The sequence below is a fragment of the Macaca fascicularis genome, chromosome 13 (assembly GCF_037993035.2).
Source record: "Macaca fascicularis isolate 582-1 chromosome 13, T2T-MFA8v1.1".
Classification (NCBI taxonomy): domain Eukaryota; kingdom Metazoa; phylum Chordata; class Mammalia; order Primates; family Cercopithecidae; genus Macaca; species Macaca fascicularis.
Window position 1 is genome coordinate 18846366 of NC_088387.1, and position 19156 is coordinate 18865521.

General features: G+C 38.7%; 1 protein-coding gene across 10 annotated transcripts in view; it reads right to left on the reverse strand.

Moving 5' to 3' along the window:
* ANAPC1 (anaphase promoting complex subunit 1) overlaps window positions 1–19156 on the reverse strand; it is a 119210-nt gene that overhangs the window by 37707 nt on the left and 62347 nt on the right. For 6 of the 10 annotated variants that reach the window (XM_074011253.1, XM_074011255.1, XM_015433387.3 and 3 more), the window contains 5 exons: window positions 16948–17126; window positions 13721–13947; window positions 11314–11432; window positions 7546–7817; window positions 1189–1423 (listed from right to left, as the gene is read on the reverse strand). In XM_074011253.1, the coding sequence (XP_073867354.1) occupies window positions 1189–1423; window positions 7546–7817; window positions 11314–11432; window positions 13721–13947; window positions 16948–17126 (1032 nt within the window). The remainder of the gene's footprint in view (window positions 1–1188; window positions 1424–7545; window positions 7818–11313; window positions 11433–13720; window positions 13948–16947; window positions 17127–19156) is intronic. The other 4 variants (XM_074011254.1, XM_074011256.1, XM_005575258.4 and 1 more) reach the window with 1 other exon arrangement.

Below are 19156 nucleotides of genomic sequence, written 5' to 3' on the forward strand. Positions count from 1 at the left end.
AAATCTTCTATCTACAGTATGAAAGAAGTATGCCACAGCTGTGAGACTGTGCAGTGACATCATTAGACATCATCATCATAATCATGATGTAGCCAAAGAATGGTAAACTACTTTCCAGACGAACATGCTTTAACAACCAGTGTTGAATATTTTCTGAATAAGTGTTTTTCAGATCTCTAACTTATGCTACTATGTATTTTGATAGCAGAAACATTTCAACTTTGGGAATAATTTCATCTATCATTACAATAGACTAAATTATGGGTCCCGGTCTTCACTGGTTCTCTCTTAGGTTTCTGTCAACACCACGAGAGAAACACACCCTCCAGCGTGGGTCCCAGAATAAGGCAGGTGAGGCAGAACAGCAGCAGAGCAGCCAGCTACACAGCTACAGCCTAAAGCAGAGCTGCCTGGGCCAATGTTATGCCTGTATGTATGAAGCATCACTGTGGCAATAGCTATCTGATACCATTATACTAAATAATACATCTTTAACAATATATTCAGAAATGCATATAGAAAAAATCTTGAATAGGACATACAAATATGTAACTAAATTGTTGAGCATATTAATAATACCAATAACACTTCCATTAGGCAGAAAAAGACAACACATAATACAGATTTCCAAAAAGTTTAGACCGAGTAAGAAACAGAGACACTTCACTAAAGTGAGTGTGTGGACCTTACCATTTCCAGGTTCATCACCAACATACCCACCAGCATGTAAAGGAGGAAAGCAGGAGTCAATTACTCGACTTCTATTGGAAGTGCTGTATCCAACACAGTAAACACTGTGATGTGTATAGTTTAGTGTCTCTCAGGGACCAAAACAATCTACTCTTTGAGTTTTAAGTGCAGGCCACTGCTAGACATTGCTGGTATAGACATAGCAGGATAAACAGCATACTCATATATGATTAAAACCACAGGTACCTCATTAAATGTGACCACTGGAATTCAGTAATAAGCTAGCAAATAAATATGGAGGTTAATAACCTGAAGTTACATCAGCCTTGGATAACATTACTTAGAGATTTTTTTTTTAATTAGTACTAGATCATTCTTTGCTCACAAAAGCTACTATTGTCTTTCCTTAATTTTTATAATTTTATTATCATTTTTACTTGGATTTATGTGGAGTGGAAAGTGCATGCCTATGAAGATTCAGCACTATTAATCCCATACCTATCTCAGCCAACAGGACCTCTGCAGTATGTCTGTGAGCTGTCCCTTGATACACAAGGCCAATGCCAACCACCGCGGCCACTTGGACATTGTGAGGAACATCCAGCTCTGTGGACGTTGGGGGTAAGAGAGCAGGAATGTGAATGCTAAGAAGCCGAGTAATAGACATATCCATGGTGCCTAGTTTTGCAGCAGAAACACCAAGCAGCAGTCCAATGCTTGTCATTTCATGGCCCTAAGATAGAAACAAAACAAATATGTAGTTTAAAATAAACTACTGCCTGCCACTTTCAAGACGTACTTTTATGTTGACAGGCACAATGAGAGGCACCGAGAATATAGTGGTAAACTAAACAAACATGGTCCTTGCTCTCATGGACCTAATGTCTTAATAGGAAAAAAAAGTGTTAAATTAAAAAATATAAACAAATATATTATTAAAAAGTAGTACAATAAGAAAGTACAAAGTATTATGAAAGAGTATTTTAAAAGAGCTTAATTTAGATTGGGAGGGACTAGAGGATTATTAGGGATGAAATCTCTAAAGATTATACAAAGAAATTTATATTATGACCTGAAGGATGAAAACAAATTAGCCAGGAACAGTAGCAGGAAAGGGGACACTCAAGTTTAGAAGGTGAGGAAGACTGTTTCAGGTAATAAAACAGCATATAAATGGTTCTGAGGTGATTCAGAAATAAACCCTCGCATTGACATCAACTGACCACAAGAGTGCCAAGACAATTCAATAGGTAAAGGGCAGTCGTCAAAAAACAGTGCTGGGACAAGTGGAAAGACACATGCAAAAGAATGAGGCTGGACTCAACACAATATAACAAGTGTTGGCAAAAATATGGAGAGACTGGAACTCTCATGTATAGCTGACAGGGTTGTAAAATGGTGCAGTCATTATGCAAAACAGTTTACAGTTCCTCAAAAAGTTAAACAGTTACCATATAACCCAGCAATTCCACTCCTAAGTATGTACCCAAGAGTAATGAAAACATACATCCGCACAACACGTATACAAATGTTCACAGCAATATTATTCGTAATAGCTAAAAAGTCCAAATAACCCAAATATCCATCAACTTATGAATAAATGTACATTCATAAAATAAAACATTTATTCAACAACAAAGAGGAATGAATTGCTGATAGATGGTACAACACGGATGAACCCTGAAATTACCAGGCTAAGTGAAAGAAGCCCATCCTAAAAGACCACATTTTGTATGACTCCATTTATATGAAAGGTATAGAAAAGGCAAACCCATAGAGATGGAGGATAAATGGTTGGCAGGAGCTGAAGTGAAGGTGGGGGTGGGGTGGAGGAATGGGGAGTGGGCACAAGAGGAATGCTAGTGGGTACAAGGTTCCTTTATGGGTGAAGAAAATGTTCTAAAATTAACAGCAGTGATGGATGCACAACTCTGTGAATATACTAAAAACCACTGCACTATACACTTTAAACAGTGAATTATATGGTATGTGAATTTTATATATTTATATAAATAAAGATTCCTTAAAAAAAAATAAGGCTGTGAAGTGAAAGAGTTTAGTTTGCCAGGGAGCTAAAATAGCCAATCTGTATGGTTAGAGCGTGGGGGAGCAAGAAGAAGAGTGGGGCTAGGTGCAGAGGCTTACGCCTATAATCCCAGCACTCTGGAAGCCCGAGGCAGGCAGATCACCTGAGGTCAGGAGTTCAAGACCAGCCTGGCCAACATGGTGAAACCCCGATTCCATCAAAAATACAAAAGTTACCCAGGTGTGATAGTGCACACCTGTAACCCCAGCTACTTAGGAGGCTGAGGAAGGAGAATCACTTGAACGTCAGAGGCGGAGGTTGCAGTGAGATGAGATCCCACCACTGCACTCTAGCCTAGGTGACAGAGCAAGACTCCATCTCAAAAAAAAAAGAACAGTGGTAACAACTAGGGCTGCAGAAGTGAACAGGATCACACCAGCTCCTAGAATGTATATTAAGAGCAATGGTTGATCCCTCTTTCTCCTCTGGTGTTGGGAATGTTGACCTTGTTTTAAACCAGTTTCCCTTCACAGAAGTTCAGCCATTGTATGGGATCAGAATAAGGTCCTGGGGCAACTAAAGGTATCTGGCCAAGGGTACCTTGGTGTTATCCGAAGGACCCTAGACTGGCCCCCAGTCCCCGACAGCCTGTTCCGGTGTCGGACAAAGACTTCCAATCTTTCCTATCATGTTTTCCCTACTGCTTTTCTGAGAAATGTTACTTAGTTATGTGTCTCTTTGATAAATTGCTTCTTTTCATGGCAGGATGCTGGGTTATGCCTGATGAAGCTAAATAAACTGCCAGCCAAATGAACATTATAGACAAATAATATGCAGGAACCCCCTGGATTCATCTTAGTCTCAAGCTTATATAGAATTCAGACAGAGAAATCAAAAGCAGTCAACAAGGAGGGTCAAGGCTGAGTGCACGTGAACGGGACGGTTCCTGCTGGCTTGATCCTCCCCTGGTCATGAATGGCGGCTGCGAGCACATCCACGACCAAGGCAAGCCTGAGAGATGCCTTGGACTCCAGGACGGCAGAGGGAAAGACTAAGGATGCGTTTTTCTCCCCTCTCTCTTTCTAAATGGGTAGCCTGCACTCCTCTCAAGTGCATCTTGAGACACTGGGACTCCTTCGATCCTCAGACTCTGAAGAAAAAATGCCTGGCATTTATCAGTACCAAGGCTTGGCCCAGCTAGAAGTTGGAAGATGGGCAGACCTAGTCAGCTGGGGAGAATATTAATTATAATACTATCCAATAGCTAGATCTCTTCTACCGCAGAGAAGGAAAATGGTCAAAAATCCCATATGTATAGGCCTTTTTTGCCCTGCGGGATAACCCCAAGCTCTGTCAGCAATGTAGAACAGACCCTGCACTTATAGCAGTGATATCCAGCAAGGCAGACTTAATCCAGACAGAGGGGAAAAAACAGTCTGTCTCCTTAGAGAAGGAGGCAGAGCCCCTGCACCAGCCCAGGTCCCAGCTCCTCTTGGATCATCTTGTCCCCCTTATCCAGGCCCCCTTTTGACCCTCATCCTGTTAGAAGAGTTCTATCTGGATACGCTCCAGCATCACTTCTTCCTTTGCAGGAAATGCCTAGTGAATGTGGTCCTATCAAAGTACAAGTCCCCTTTTCTTCACAAGATTTGAGGCAGATAAAAGGAAATCTAGGAAAATTTTGTCGACCTTGATAGGTATATTGAAGCCTTTCAGAACCTTACTCAAGTGTTTGAGCTTTCATGGAAGGCTATCATGTTACTTCTCAACCAGACTTAGAGCTTCAGAGAAGCAGACGGCTTTACAGGTTGCTGAGACAATTGGAGATAAAATGTTTGCATCTTATTACGGCACCTACCAAAAAGGGGAAGAAATCAGGGAGCCCTTTCTGACAGTCAAACAGGCTGCACCCACCAAAGATCCTCAATGGGACTCAGACACTGCTCTAGGAAAGTGGCAGAGAAAACATTTTCAGGCATGCATACTGGAAGGTCTGAGAACTAGAGCCAAGTCTCTCAATTACAATAAGTTATCAACCATAAACCAAGGGTCTGAAGAGAACCCTTCTGTTTTCCTGGAAAAACTGAGACAGCCTTTAATTAAACACACATCTCTCTCCTGACTCTATAAAAGGACAGTTAATTTTGAAAGACAAGTTTATAACCCAAGCAGCCCCAGATATTAGAAGAATGCTGCAAAAACTTAGCTATTGGACCAGATAGTACCCTAGAGAATCTCCTGAAAGTCACCACCTTGGTCTTTTATAATCAGGACCATGAGGAAGCCCAAGAAAAAGGAAAAAAAGGAACGAAAAAAAGGCAGAGGCACTAATAGCTGCCATACAGGCATATAAACCTCTGGATCCCCAAGGAGCTTCTCCTTCTATGACCAGCTGTTATCAGTGTGGGGGTACTAAAAGAGAGACTGCCCTCGATACCAGAAGCAGCCCCCACGGCCCTGTTCAATCTGTAAGGGAGACCACTGGAGGATAAACTGCCTCAGAGACGTCCGTCTCCAGGTTCAGAGCCGGCTTCTCAAATGGTCCAACAGGACTGCTGGGTCCCAGGGCTCCCCTCCCCAGCTCTGACAGCTCAGGCTGTATTATCATCCATGAGTCCTGGGTGATTCTGGAGGCCAAAGGGACTTAGACGATGGACTTCCTCCTCAATACCAGAGCAGCCATTCCTGTCCTCCTCTCCAAACCGGGCTTCCCCTCCTCCCTTAGCATGACTGTGAGGGGCATCTCAGGAAAGCCTCTGACCAGATATTTTTCTCAACCCCTTAGCTGTACCTAGGGAGACCTTTTGTTTACCTATGGCTTTTTAATCATACCTGAAAGCCCAACTCCTCTGAGGTAGGGATATTTTAGCTCACAAGGGAACCACCATCCTTATGGCTCCAGGACAGACTCTTTGCCTCCCTCTGGTAGAGACTGATATTAATCCAGAGGTTTGAGCAATTCAGGAAAAACTGGCTGAACTACAACAGTCTCACCGGTCCAAATCCATCTCAGGGATCCCATCTTCTTCCCTAATCAAAGACAATATCCCCTAAAAACAGGAGCTAGGAAAGGGCTAGAAGCCATCATTAATAACCTAAGGATGCAGGGCCTTGTTAAACCCTGCAACAGTCCTTGTCCCCAATATCGGGAGTACAGAAACCCAACAGGGAATGGAGACTGGTCCAGGATCTCTACCTCCTTAATGAGTAATTGGTGTAATGAACCAATTTACCCAGTGGTTCCCAATCCCTATACTTTGTTAACTTAGATACCAGAGGAAACTAAATGGTTTGCATTCTTGGAATTAAAAGACGCTTTTTTCTGCATACCGTTATACCCCAACTCCCAAAACTTGTTTGCATTCAGGGATCCCTCCAACCAGACTACCCAGCTAACCTGGATGGTGTTACCGCACGGATTCCAAGACAGCCCCCACCTGTTTGGGCAGGCATTGTCAAAAGATCTCTCTGAGTTCTTTCAAACTCAAGTTAAAGTCTTAATATGTAGATGACACTCTCCTCTGTGCCCCAACTGAGGAAATTTCTCAGAAAGGCAGTAAGGCTCTTCATAAATTTCTAACTGACGGAGGACATAAAGTTTCAAAGTCCAAGGCTCAACTCCCTCAGACTTCAGTGAAGAACCTAGGCCTGGTCTTGTCAGAAGGGACCAGGGCACTGGGCAAGAAGAGAATTGGACCCACTTTCTCTTCCCCTCTCCCCAAGACCCTCAGCTAACTAAGGAGATTATCGGGCATTACTGGATTCTGCAGCCTATGGTCAGAAATCTACTTAAAGGCATTGCAATGCCTAATTATAACATATCTAATGATCTAGGGGGACATGCCCATGACAACCCTATTTTGCAAAATCCTGGAATAGAACACTCCATTTTCAGAGGTTTTCTTTCTGTCCTTTCTAGGTTTCCCTAATATACGGGCATGGATTTTCCCCCTTTTAGTTCCTCTTTATGCTCTCATTGCAATACTCACATTTGGTTCATGTGTACTTAACCTCCTTGTAAAATGTGTTTTTTCTCGCCTAGAGGCCATCAAACTCCAAATGGTCATGCAAATGGAACCTCGGTTGATGGCTCCCTTTTACCAGGGACCCTTAGATAGGCCTGTAAGAGAGACCTGACTGCTGCTTCCCAAAACAACATCCTCTGTCAGCATGAAGCAGTTAGAACAGTCATCATGCCTATCCTAACAGCAGTTAGATGTACTTCTTCAGGGCGGGGATTGATAGCGATAGGAGGTAGGTAAGTTCTCAGGTGAAACTCAACCTTCAAGCCAAGGACAGTCGAAAGCCAGAAAACCAAGCTACAAGTTCCGGATACATCCATGGACCAGAGAGCTCTCATTCCTGTTTGGCACGCTCTCTCCTGATTGGTCCTTATCCTTCACCTACTTTACGTGTACCTGTCCTTCCCCAGTTGGTCCTCTACACTATCGTGCCTATTTCTAAATGGTGCTTTCTCAAGCATACCCACAGACCAATCAGCATGCATACTCATTTCACGCCCATAAGAACCCCTAGATTCAGCCTTGTGGCCGGCAACCCACCTTTGGGTCCCCTCTCGCTGTTGAGAGCTTTTCTGTCACTCATTAAATTCTACTCCATCTTACTCAAAATAAAAAAAAAAGAGCAACGGGAGATCATTAATTAAATGGCTTTGACCAAGGAAGTGACATGCTCTGATTTACGCTTTAGAAAGATTATTCCATGTACTGTGAGACAAATGGACTTAGAAGTATAAGAATGAAGAAAGAAGAGCAAACAGAGCAAGTAGGAGCTACTGCTAGCCAGGCACTGGGAGCACAGGCTCTCACCTTGGTCAAGTAGTCATGGATATTGAGAGTCGCCAGCTTGGTGAGGTGCCCATTCAGCCCCAGAGCCATGAGGAAGCCAGCATACTCATTGGCTAACTCGGCATGCTTGGGCTTATTGTAAACAATCCAAGCTGAGTCGATCTGGGAGGCAGGAGCTATCTTCAGGCCAGCAGCCACGCCATTATGAAAGCTGGCCCAGCTTGTCATGTTGGGAGGCACGTCGATGTTTCCACTATTAAGGTCGACTGTTGTGTTCCGAGGAGGGGCACGCCCTATCCAGCCAAACAAAATTTAACATTGAGAGAACAAAAATTCATAAAACCAAGACTAGATCTTTGAGACCAAGATTACTTACATTTTCTACATTCAAAACCATCAATGCCTGGAATGTTAGGTCTCTATGACCACTTACAACTTTCGTACATGTGAGTCAAACTTAATGCAAACTGGAAAAACCTTCACTGTCTAAACAGTTCATGGTCCTTTTTGTTAAAATGTATGAGGCTATATAATGAGATAACTGATACCAATTTAACATTATACAGAGATGATTGGGATAATCACTGCTTTGAAATCTTTCTTTCAAACAGTAGAGAGCTTAGAAACCAAAATGAAGACTAACATCACTGCTAAACTATACAAGTTATAAATCCCAACATCTGATGACATTGGTGTTAATTTCGAATGTTCTATCCTATATTTTTCCATGGACATTAAGGAAAAATGACATCTTAAGAAGAGACAAAAGCCAGGCCTGGTAGTGCACGCCTGTAGTCCCAGCTACTTGGGAGGCTGAGGCACGAGAATCACTTGAACCTTGGAGGTGGAGGTTGCAGTGAGCCAAGATCATGCCATTGCACTCCCACTTGGGCAACAGACAACTGCATCTCAAAAAAAAAAAAAAAAAAAGAACCTAAATAAATCTGCTACAGCTCTTACCTGTATATGCACCCCCCCTCTCTTTTTTTTTCTCTCTCTATATATATACATACAGATACAGACATCTAATTATATGCTATTGTTTAAAATGTCTAGAGATAGCTTTATAAAAAGCATCCTTTTATAGACTTGAGTCACCCAGTGAACTTCAAAAGGGCATTCACTAGATTTACTTTTACGGTCCATTTATTTAAAAGCAATGTAAATTATATGTTCACAATGCTATATGTTCTCTATGAATTTTTTGTTGATTCTTTTCTTTTTGATCTACATTATATACAGCAAATATTGAATCTTTTTATATATATTTTGAATATTGTCTTAAGTCACGGATAAAATAATTAACTTAAATATTTTAACTACTGCATAAAGTTATCCAGTTCACTGGAGCTTTGAAAATATCATTTTAGGCCAGGCGCGGTGGCTCAAGCCTGTAATCCCAGCACTTTGGGAGGCCAAGACGGGCGGATCACAAGGTCAGGAGATCAAGACCATCCTGGCTAACACGGTGAAACCCCGTCTCTACTAAAAAATACAAAAAACTAGCCGGGCGAGGTGGCGGGCGCCTGTAGTCCCAGCTACTTGGGAGGCTGAGGCAGGAGAATGGCGTAAACCCGGGAGGTGGAGCTTGCAGTGAGCTGAGATCTGGCCACTGCACTCCAGCCTGGGCGACAGAGCGAGACTGCGTCTCAAAAAAAAAAAAAAAAAAAAAAAATCATTTTAAAAGAGTTCTAAGATGTTATGTAAAATAAATTTTAAGTAGATGTTGAGTGTCTTATTTGTAGCACGTATACATATACACACAAAGCACAAAGTAAGACTAATTTGTCTTTACTAAACGCTTTTTGTACCTAAAAGCTAACTCAACTGCTAGTGTTAGCACCACAATGAGTGATAAGTTCGTAAGTTACACTTGCACTTTCTCAAAAAAGGCAGACATATCAATATGGAAAAACTGAATAACCTTTCTAAAACTTTCATTCATCATATGCATAAGACATAACACTCACACACAAGAGAAAATAAAATGCAAAGGGTGAGGTAAATTTCCTTCAGTGACAATGACAACATACAAAAGTACAACAGGTCACATCAGTGTGGATTAAGCAACTATTTAAGAAAATATTTTTTCCTAAATTAACAGGTAACCTTTCTTTTTGGCCTACCAGAATGACTAAAAGAATAAAACATTGGATTAATGTCATAAGCACATTTTAAATCATGCAAATTCAATTAAATGTATTCAGAAAAAAAGATGCATGTATATATTTTTTAGAACCCACCCAAGTATCACTTGAGTACTAAATCACCCAGATTGAATACATTTTAACATCAGCCAATTTTGCATGAGATTTTTTTAACCCACATTTATTCTACGAAATCTTTCATATAAACAGTTGGAAAGACTACTAAAATGAACATCTATATACCATGCCTTCCATCAAGAATCAATATCTGTTACGATTTTGCCACTGGTGCTTTACCTCTGAGACAATTTAAATATTAAAAGCAACTCTGCTCACTATGTCCCTTAATGAGATTAGGGCTCAGAATAAGCATGATATGGAGATGGGAATGTGTTCTTCACTTAGTCAATCTCATTTCCTGCATGCTGCTCAAAGCACACGCTTTTCACAAATCTGAGTGGAACTCTGGATTTTTTAAAGTATGCAATTTAAAATACTGTACGATTATGTTCGCATATATTATATACTATTATACATTACATTATACTTTATATACTACTATATATATAATACACTACTACATACATTATACATACATTTTGTACAGGTTTCACAAAACCATATATACTACAATAGAGTTTCAATGGTAATTTCAACTATGCAATTGTCACCTTCAGAACACATTCAAATCAGCATTAGGTGGACATGCACTATAAAACTCACTGTAATCAAGACTATAACTACAGTTATATATGGCAGAAATAAAAACTCATGCCAACCAGAAAAGCAATTTGACATGTTCCTTAAAACCATTCATCTTGGTGTCCTAAGAGTTCTACTTCTAAGCATTGCGTCTAAGTACATAGGACAAATATGCCCCAACAATGTTTATAATATCAAAAACTGTAATTTTCAACAATACCAGGCTGCTTCTGTAAACTATGGTATATCCACTGAATGAAATACTCGGAAGCAAATAAAAATGAATGTATCAATTAAAAACACATGTATGTATACAATACATACACATAATTATAAACACACACATTTGCTAAATATAAAAGGATGTTCACTGTAAATTTTAAGAAAAATAACTAAAATAGATTTAAATTTTCTGATAATTAAACAAATATAAAATTATAAATATGTGGAAATAAACTTGGGAAACATATATACTAAAATGTTAAAACGAGTGACGCAGAAGAGTGGGAATACTGTAAGTAACCATTTTTTTCTCTTTTTGCTTAGTACAATCCTTGATTTATACAATGATCATCTGTTCAAACTATGACATAAGACATTTTAAGACTAAATATTTTTATATATTATACTTAAGATTATTCAAAATTTAATACTCGTCATTATCAATAATATCTTTCTGAACTTCTCCAAGTGACTTTTTATATCTTGAAATCACCTCATTAAAAAGCAAAAATGAGTAACGAGCTATAATCTGCTTCTCTCAAGGTTTAGTTTGACGAGGTATTTGAGCTTTGATAACCACTATAGCAGTTATTAGGAATATTTAAAAATCACTGGGGATACAGGGAGCATTTCTTTCATCTTAACTAATTTAAAGAACTACACTTAACGCATGTACTTAATCATTTTCCTTTCTCATTGAGTCCAGAATTTAACATACCAGTCAGATTCAATTTAGGAATAGGCAATGGCTCTGTGGGAACAGGATGGTACGAAAACAAGGTAAACATTCCTCGTCCTACAGGAAGAGCCATAGTTCGCTGACACAACTGGAGCAATCTGTAATTAAAGTAAAAACCAACGTGTGAAAATTTTTACAGCAAAGCACAATTGAAATATCATCTGTAAATATTTCAAAAGGTATTCTATGTAAGACGAAGTTGTCTCAAAGTAAATTCATACAAAGATGTGAGTGAACTACCCAAACATGATTATTTTCATTTTAATATTCTTGTTCCTATTACACTCTTAGGGAGAGACATATTTCCTTTGTTTTGTTTCATATTGACATTGAATGAAAACCACCTGGCTTATAAACCAAGCCAACTGTCTCTAGGCATTCAAAAAAAAGAAATTTAAAATTCCACTCTGATGGATGCTAACCTTCTCAAAGGAAAATACAGTACTTTTGGGGTTTTTATCACTGTGTTAATTTCAGTCTAGCTGTCCTCAGTACATGTGGGATCCTCCTCCCATCCCTTTTGCCAATACAGCCTCAGAAGTGCCATTTTTGTGGCCTGTACACAAGAAAAGAAACAAGGTCCCTATATTAGAGGTGAATGGATTTCATGATGGCTCCACAGGAAATACAGACTGGTTTCACTTACATGATGACTAGATTTATAGGACTAATACCATTACATATCAGGTATGTTCAAGGTTAAAATGGTTTCTGTGGGCTCTACTGTGAAATTAATATACCACTCTTCAACTTGTTCCTATGTTAAAACAGCTTAACATTCCATATAGCCACTTAAAAAAAAACTAATAAATTTTAGAAGTAGGGCATTTATAACTAAGAAATGCTTATACAAGTTGTATCTGAAGACACAGAAACATCCCTTCAGAGGCTGACAAGTGACGAACATCATCTCTGCAGACAAAGCTATTCATAAGCATACTCCCTCCTCGACCGGACACACATAACTGCTTTTCTAGCTAACTGGAAAGAAAAATTTTTCTGTCTTAAAGATTCTCTGGGAACACAACCGCCACATTAATTTGGAATCAGGAAAATTCAAAACCGAGAGGCTGCTGCAGCCCATGGAATTTTTTTAGAGGAAATCGTATACATAATTCACTTCAACTTTGCAGAAGTAACACAATTATAATGAGAAGAACATTATATCCCCTGAATATAAGATGCCACTGATAAGATGTATCATTATTTCATGACATGCTAAGAAAGAAAAAGCACTGCCAATTAAACTATGACACCTGTTCACTGAAATACACATCTGATTTCAGAGATATTAAAAAGTGAAAAAAATTGCATCTTAGAATCAATGCACTCTACTACTAATAATGGCTGACTGCACTGAGCTTTACTATGTACTGGGCAGTATTCTAAGTGCTATGTAAAAATAATTCACTTGATACATAGCACCATCCCATGAGGAATGCCTATTTTTACAGATGAGGCAACTGAGGCAACAAGAGGTAAAGTAATTTAACCAAAGTCACCCAGCACAGCATGGCCACGCCTGGCTCTAGAGGTCATGCTCATAAATCCTAGCTCTTAACTCAAGTCACTCCATCTCCTTATTCACAGGCGACTAATAACTGGGGACTTGTGGGGAAGAAACAGTTGATAGGGAAATCACAACTAATTCAGATCTTCAGCAGCCTGTGGCTGAATGTGGGTGACCCTTCCCCTCAAAGCAGTACCATAAAAAAAGTAAGGAGAACTAGAAAACAGCGGCAGATGAATGACAGACAATAGACACAAGCAGATAAAAGAACAGGAGAGAATTTTAAAATAGAAGTGTCCCAAGAGAATAGCTCTGGAATGTCACAGGCATGTGATGTCGTTTACCACTGAGTCTTAAAATGTATCAAGGGATGTATCCTGTGCAGGGGAGTAGCAGAAGAAAGGCTTATCTAGTTTGCCTTATCTATTTATTTGGAGTATTATCTATCATATCAAAAAAAAAATACTGATGTAAGTTTAAACTACACTAAAAACCCCACTAACCTCAAAATCTATCCTGATCAAGACACAGAAAAACAAGGCCAGTGTTTTCTTTGTAAATTCTTAAGGGAACTACCAGGCAAAATGGTTTTACATTCACCTTTTCTAAAGAGTAAATTATTATACGTATTTCAAGAGGAGGAAGATCTGAAATACAACCATTATGTCCTCAAAAGCCAAAGATATTTTGCTAACACACGTGGTTTGTTGAAGTTGGATGAAAGCTTAAAACAGAGGGCACATTTTAACTTGAAAGTATCTTTTAAATCTCTTTAGGGTTTTAAATGCTAAAAACTTGAAGGAAAAACAAATATAAACAAGACCCAAATGTAACAATAAAACATGACAAGAGATAGTGCACAGTGTCTTCTTTCACCTGTTTTCCTTTTCTTCAATGAACTCGTGGTCGCTGAGCTCCGGGTACTGCACTACGTTGACGCGGACAGGATGCGCACTCTGAAGAAGCCTTCGCACATCCTGTACCCTTAAATCTTCACTCCATATTAATGACATGACCTCGTGATTCATGTCATTCATCCCGTCATCTTCCTCCTCAGTTTCTGTTCCTGAAGGAACATCTGATGAGAGCACCTGAGTAACAGACTTTATTGTAATAATAATTTAAAAAGCAGTCAACATGCACTTACTGAACACGAAAATATATAGGCTGATGTTCCATGACTACAGTAAGCACAGAGAAAATACGTTTTCCAAAGCAGGGATGGGTTGGGGCTGCAATATATACCAGGACTCGACTCTACAAATCTTTTTAAAAAGTACTATATTGCTGGCTCACGCCTGTAATCCCAGCACTTTGGGAGGCCGAGGCGGGCGGATCACCTGAGGTCAGGAGTTCCAGAGCAGCCTGGCCAACACAGTGAAACCTGGTCTCTGCTGAAAATACAAAAATTAGCTTGCCAGATGCAGTGGCGCACTCCTGTAGTCCCAGTTACTGGGGAAGCTCAGGTTGAAGAATCACTTGAACACGGGAGGCAGAGGTTGCAGTGAACCGAGATCACGCCACTGTACTCCAGCCTGGGTGACAGAGTGAGACTCTGTCTCAAACAAACAAACAAAAATCAAAACAAACAAACAAAAGTACTATATTCCCTACTTAGAAATATTTGCTACGTGAAATAAGGGGGAAAATTTAAATTTAGGACAACAGTCAAGAGGCTGGACACAAGCAGAGAAATATTCTGAATAAACTATAAAAAAAACTACATCCTGATCATTTTAAAAAAGAAACAAATTATTGCAAGTAGAGTATGAATACTAGTCACTGCTAATAATGCTAATTTAAATATTGTCTGTTCATTAATAGAAGGAGAAGGAAAAAAGCCTGAAAGGATATACACCAAGGGTTGGGGGAAGTCACACAATAAAATACTTTCTTACTTTACACTTTAAATAGATAGGATCATGGTTGGATTTCATTATTTTTTCTTTTTTTTTTTTTTGAGACAGGGTCTTACTCTGTCACTCAGGCCGGAAGTGCAGTGGTGGGATCATGGCTCCCTGCAACCTCCACCTCTTGGGCTCAAGCGATCTTTCCCCCTTAGCCTCCCGAGTAGCTGGGACTACGTATGTGTACCACCCATCCAGATTAATTTTTTTTGTTTTTTGTAGAGACAGAGTCTTGCCCTGTTGACCAGGCTGGTCTTGAACTCCTGACCTCAAGGAGATCCACCCATCTCAGCCTCCCAAATAGCTAGGACTATATGCACATACCACCACACCTGGCTAAACTTTTTTAAAAAATTGTTTAAGTAGAGATGAGGTCTCACTATGTTGCCTAGGCTGGTCTCAAACTCCTGGGCTCAAGCAGTCCTCCACCTTGGCCACCCCAAAGTGCTGAGATCACAGGCACGAGCCACCTCACCAAGCCAGTTTTCACTATTTTTTTAAAACGTGTTTCCAATAAAAATTTCTTAGAAGGAAAAGTACTGAACTGCAGCAAAACAAGTAAGAGGGTAAATTCCTTGACTGTCATCATGTTCTCATAAGCCCAGCATGTGCTTTAATATGGTGCTTCCCAGTCCAAATAATTAAACCTAACTGCAACACAGATGTGAACTGCATGGAATCATATCATATTCCCTCAAAAACAGTATTATACTCTTTTAACAAAAGATTAACTCCGAGTTGAAATGTTAAAGTTTTGCAACATTTAATATGAAAACAACAAGGTTAGCCTGAAAAAAAAAAAAAGTAGATATGACCAAATAATCACTTTTAGTTCCTAAAAATTCATTTTGGTTCCTATAAAATATCTAATTTTAAAAAAACTATATTCTAATGGGTGAGTTAGCTATAAAATATAGTCTCAAATAGTGACAAAATAAATTTAGATGGGATTAGTTATAAAATGTAGCCTCAAATAACTGAACAAACTGTATTTAGACAGAATTACTTAAGATGACATTCAAATACAGATTAATGTTTTCATGCTAATGGTGCTGAACTGCTCTCTCTCACAGGAAAGCCATATTATAAGCAAAAAGATTTGTTTTCTGTTTAAAACAGGATATAAATACTAATTCAACAAACAGCTGTGATTGAGATGCAGATTAAGGGAGAGATGCGCTGGGATGACCCTGCTGGAGAATCAGATGCCCATGGAAACTGACTCCAGCATGGGTACTCATTAGGCAACTGTGAGGTTAGGAATAAGTTTTGATATAGGCTCTGAAGAAGCAGTAATAAGACCTAAGGTGACTCATAGTTACAATGTACTGATTATTATGTATTGATTCAAAAGCTACTAAGAGGTAAGGCCAAATTCCCACACTGTCTTCTCACGGACATGAACATAAAAGAGTCACCAGGAGTGGAATTATTATTCCTGAATCTTCCTTGATGAGATTCTACTGTTTATTTTTTAAAGTTACCTAGAATTCTAGAATAAGTTTTAAAAGTTTCCTTTTCAACTTTTAAGAGAGGATGACTTAAAAAGATAATTGGAGAGTAATGAAATAATTTTACTTTCTACTTGCAGGATTCCTAGAATGCATTTTAAAAAAAAACAAACTTGAAGATTGATGAAAGACAGTATTTTAGGAGGGATAGCTTAAGACATCTTTTTAAACAACTCTAGTGAAAAAAACACATGTTTTCCCTGGGGCTACAGTTTTACGTGATTAAACAAGTATGTTTACACCTATTTAAAAGGTTAAATTCAAAAAATTCAACACATCAAAAAATACACAGTAGAAAATATTTATATATAATTACCCATCCAAATTCAGGATATATGTGCTCTCCCTTTTCCTATGTAATAATTACAAAGTGGTTAGTTACTAATGTGGTACAAGTAGGGAAACAGCCATGGTAGTCTCCACGACTACACTCAGGACTTGTCCTGACTCAAGGCAAAGAAAGATCCAGGCACAAGATAGAACATTCACAAAATCTCCTGCTCCTATGCTCAACTTACAATTAATAAGATGCGTACAATTAGAAACCCCATATGGCATATAATATAAAAGACAAGCTGATATATATACTTAGAAAAAGCCTTAAAGGAAAATGAAGAACATTTCTACTTTATGATTTTATTTAAGGCTAAAATTGGAACTCTGAACTTTCCACGTTGATACTCACAGACTTCCCTTTGGGTAAGTTTCCTTCGCAGGCCTGCTTGGAAAGATCCTGACGTCCAATCAAGAGACAGACAGCTTCTGGCCAGTCTGAGGCAGGCTGCTCACGACAGTGATAAATTGCATCTCTGATGGGAAGAGCAATTCCAAAGGGAAGAGTTTCCAAATCTCTTAAAGTGAATCCTTTATAGTTAAAGGAAAGGAGAAAAAATTTTAATTTAGATTTGCCACTATTGCAATTATCCTGACTGAAGTTGGCAACAATATCTATCCTGACAAATAAATTCATTTTATTCATCTTACTACCAGACTAATGTCTTGACATTAGGGATTTTTACAAGTTCTTTGAAAGAACTTGTAAAAACCTGAAGAAAAAAAGACAATCTAATAGAAAAATATAAAGGACAAAAAGACATTTCCTAGAAAGGGAAACATAAATGGGCAAAATGTATATGAAAAGATGCTCTACCTAATTAGTGATCAGGAAAATGCAAATTAAAGCCACTGAGAAATATAAATGTCAAAGCCAATCAATACCAAGTGTTGGCAACTATGTAGTAGAGCAACAATAATTCTTTTTTCTCTTTTTTTTTTTTTTTTTTGAGGCGGAGTCTCGCTCTGTCACCCAGGCTGGAAGTGCAGTGGCACAATCTCGGGCTCACTGCAAGCTCCACCTCCTGGGTTCACGCCATTCTCCTGCCTCAGCCTCCTGAGTAGCTGAGACTACAGGTGCCCGCCACCACGCCTGGCTAATTTTTTTGTATTTTTTTAGTAGAGACAGGGTTTCACCGTGTTAGCCTGGATGGTCTCGAGCTCCTGACCTCGTGATCCACCTGCCTCGGCCTCCCAAAGCACTGGGATTACAGGTGTGAGCCACTGCACCTGGCCGAAACAACAATAATTCTTATAAATAGTCAACAGTAGTGTAAACTGGTACAACCACTTTGGAAAACAGTTGATATGTATAGGTAGGTCCACCCATTTGATCTGTCAACAGCCATACAGAAATTTATACCCATGTACACTAAAACACAGGTATGAAAATATTCATTAGCAATACTGTTTTGTTACGGAAAAAAAAAAGAGGTGGCGAAAGGGGCGAGTCTCATTGTCTATCATCAATAGAATGGGTAATTAAATTGTGATATGTTCCAACAAAGTAATCTATATATCAGAGAAAATGAATGACCCACTGCTACTGCTACATGAGTCGACATAGATGACTCTTTAAAAAATAAAGTTGAGTGAAGAAAAAGGAACATATATTTCCATCTATGTATGTTCAAAACTACATAAAACCTAGCAACTTATAAAGATGTAAAACTATAAAGAAAAACAAAAGTAAGGTAACACAAAATGTAGGTAGGGCAGTGGTTCCCTATAATATTGGGGTATGTGACAGGAGGGGACCATCCAAGAACAGATATGTAAGGACCTTCTACTATGTGAGTAATGTCCTCTTTCTAGAGGTGGGTGACCAGTACATCAATACTTTTGTACCATTCTCTAAAACAAACATATATGTTTGACATATTATTTTGTAAGTACACCATATTTCATATTTAAAATTTTTTATCCTCAGGTTAATTAAATCATGTTTTTCTTATAATGACTTTCTAAATTTTATAATATTATGCATTATTTATAATTTAAAAAGTTGATTAACTATTGAGGCAAAAAACGTTCCTTATATGAGAATAACACTTATTAAATATTATGCAATATACAAATGGATAGAACTCATCCAGTATTTTTCAGCATAGGTATCCTGTATGTACAGTATGCAACAGTTATTGTCATTTTTAAGGTGAAATGAAAAAAAAAAAACCTGTCAGAAACGTCATTTAGAACATACTTTAGATAAGACTTCAAAAACATCTTTTAATATTCATTAAAACTTTACTTTTTAACATACATCCCATACAGCATCCTCATTTTTAAAATCATGTCTTTGTGGCAGTAATTTTTAATTGTGTTTTTCAGTTCTTTGTGAAAAGAAATTTCTTTGGGATTTTACTTAATTTAAAACCGAGGAGCATAGGTTTGGGGAATAGGGAATATAGAACTCTTTTCCTCCCTCTTCCTCTTCCCAGTTTAATGTTCATCTTGGTGCCCGAAATCCCGTCAAAAGTGCATTTATCCTTCAAAAGTATACCTTGAAATGTATATATTATTGCTTTTAGACTTTGCCAAAACCACCCATTTCTGATATC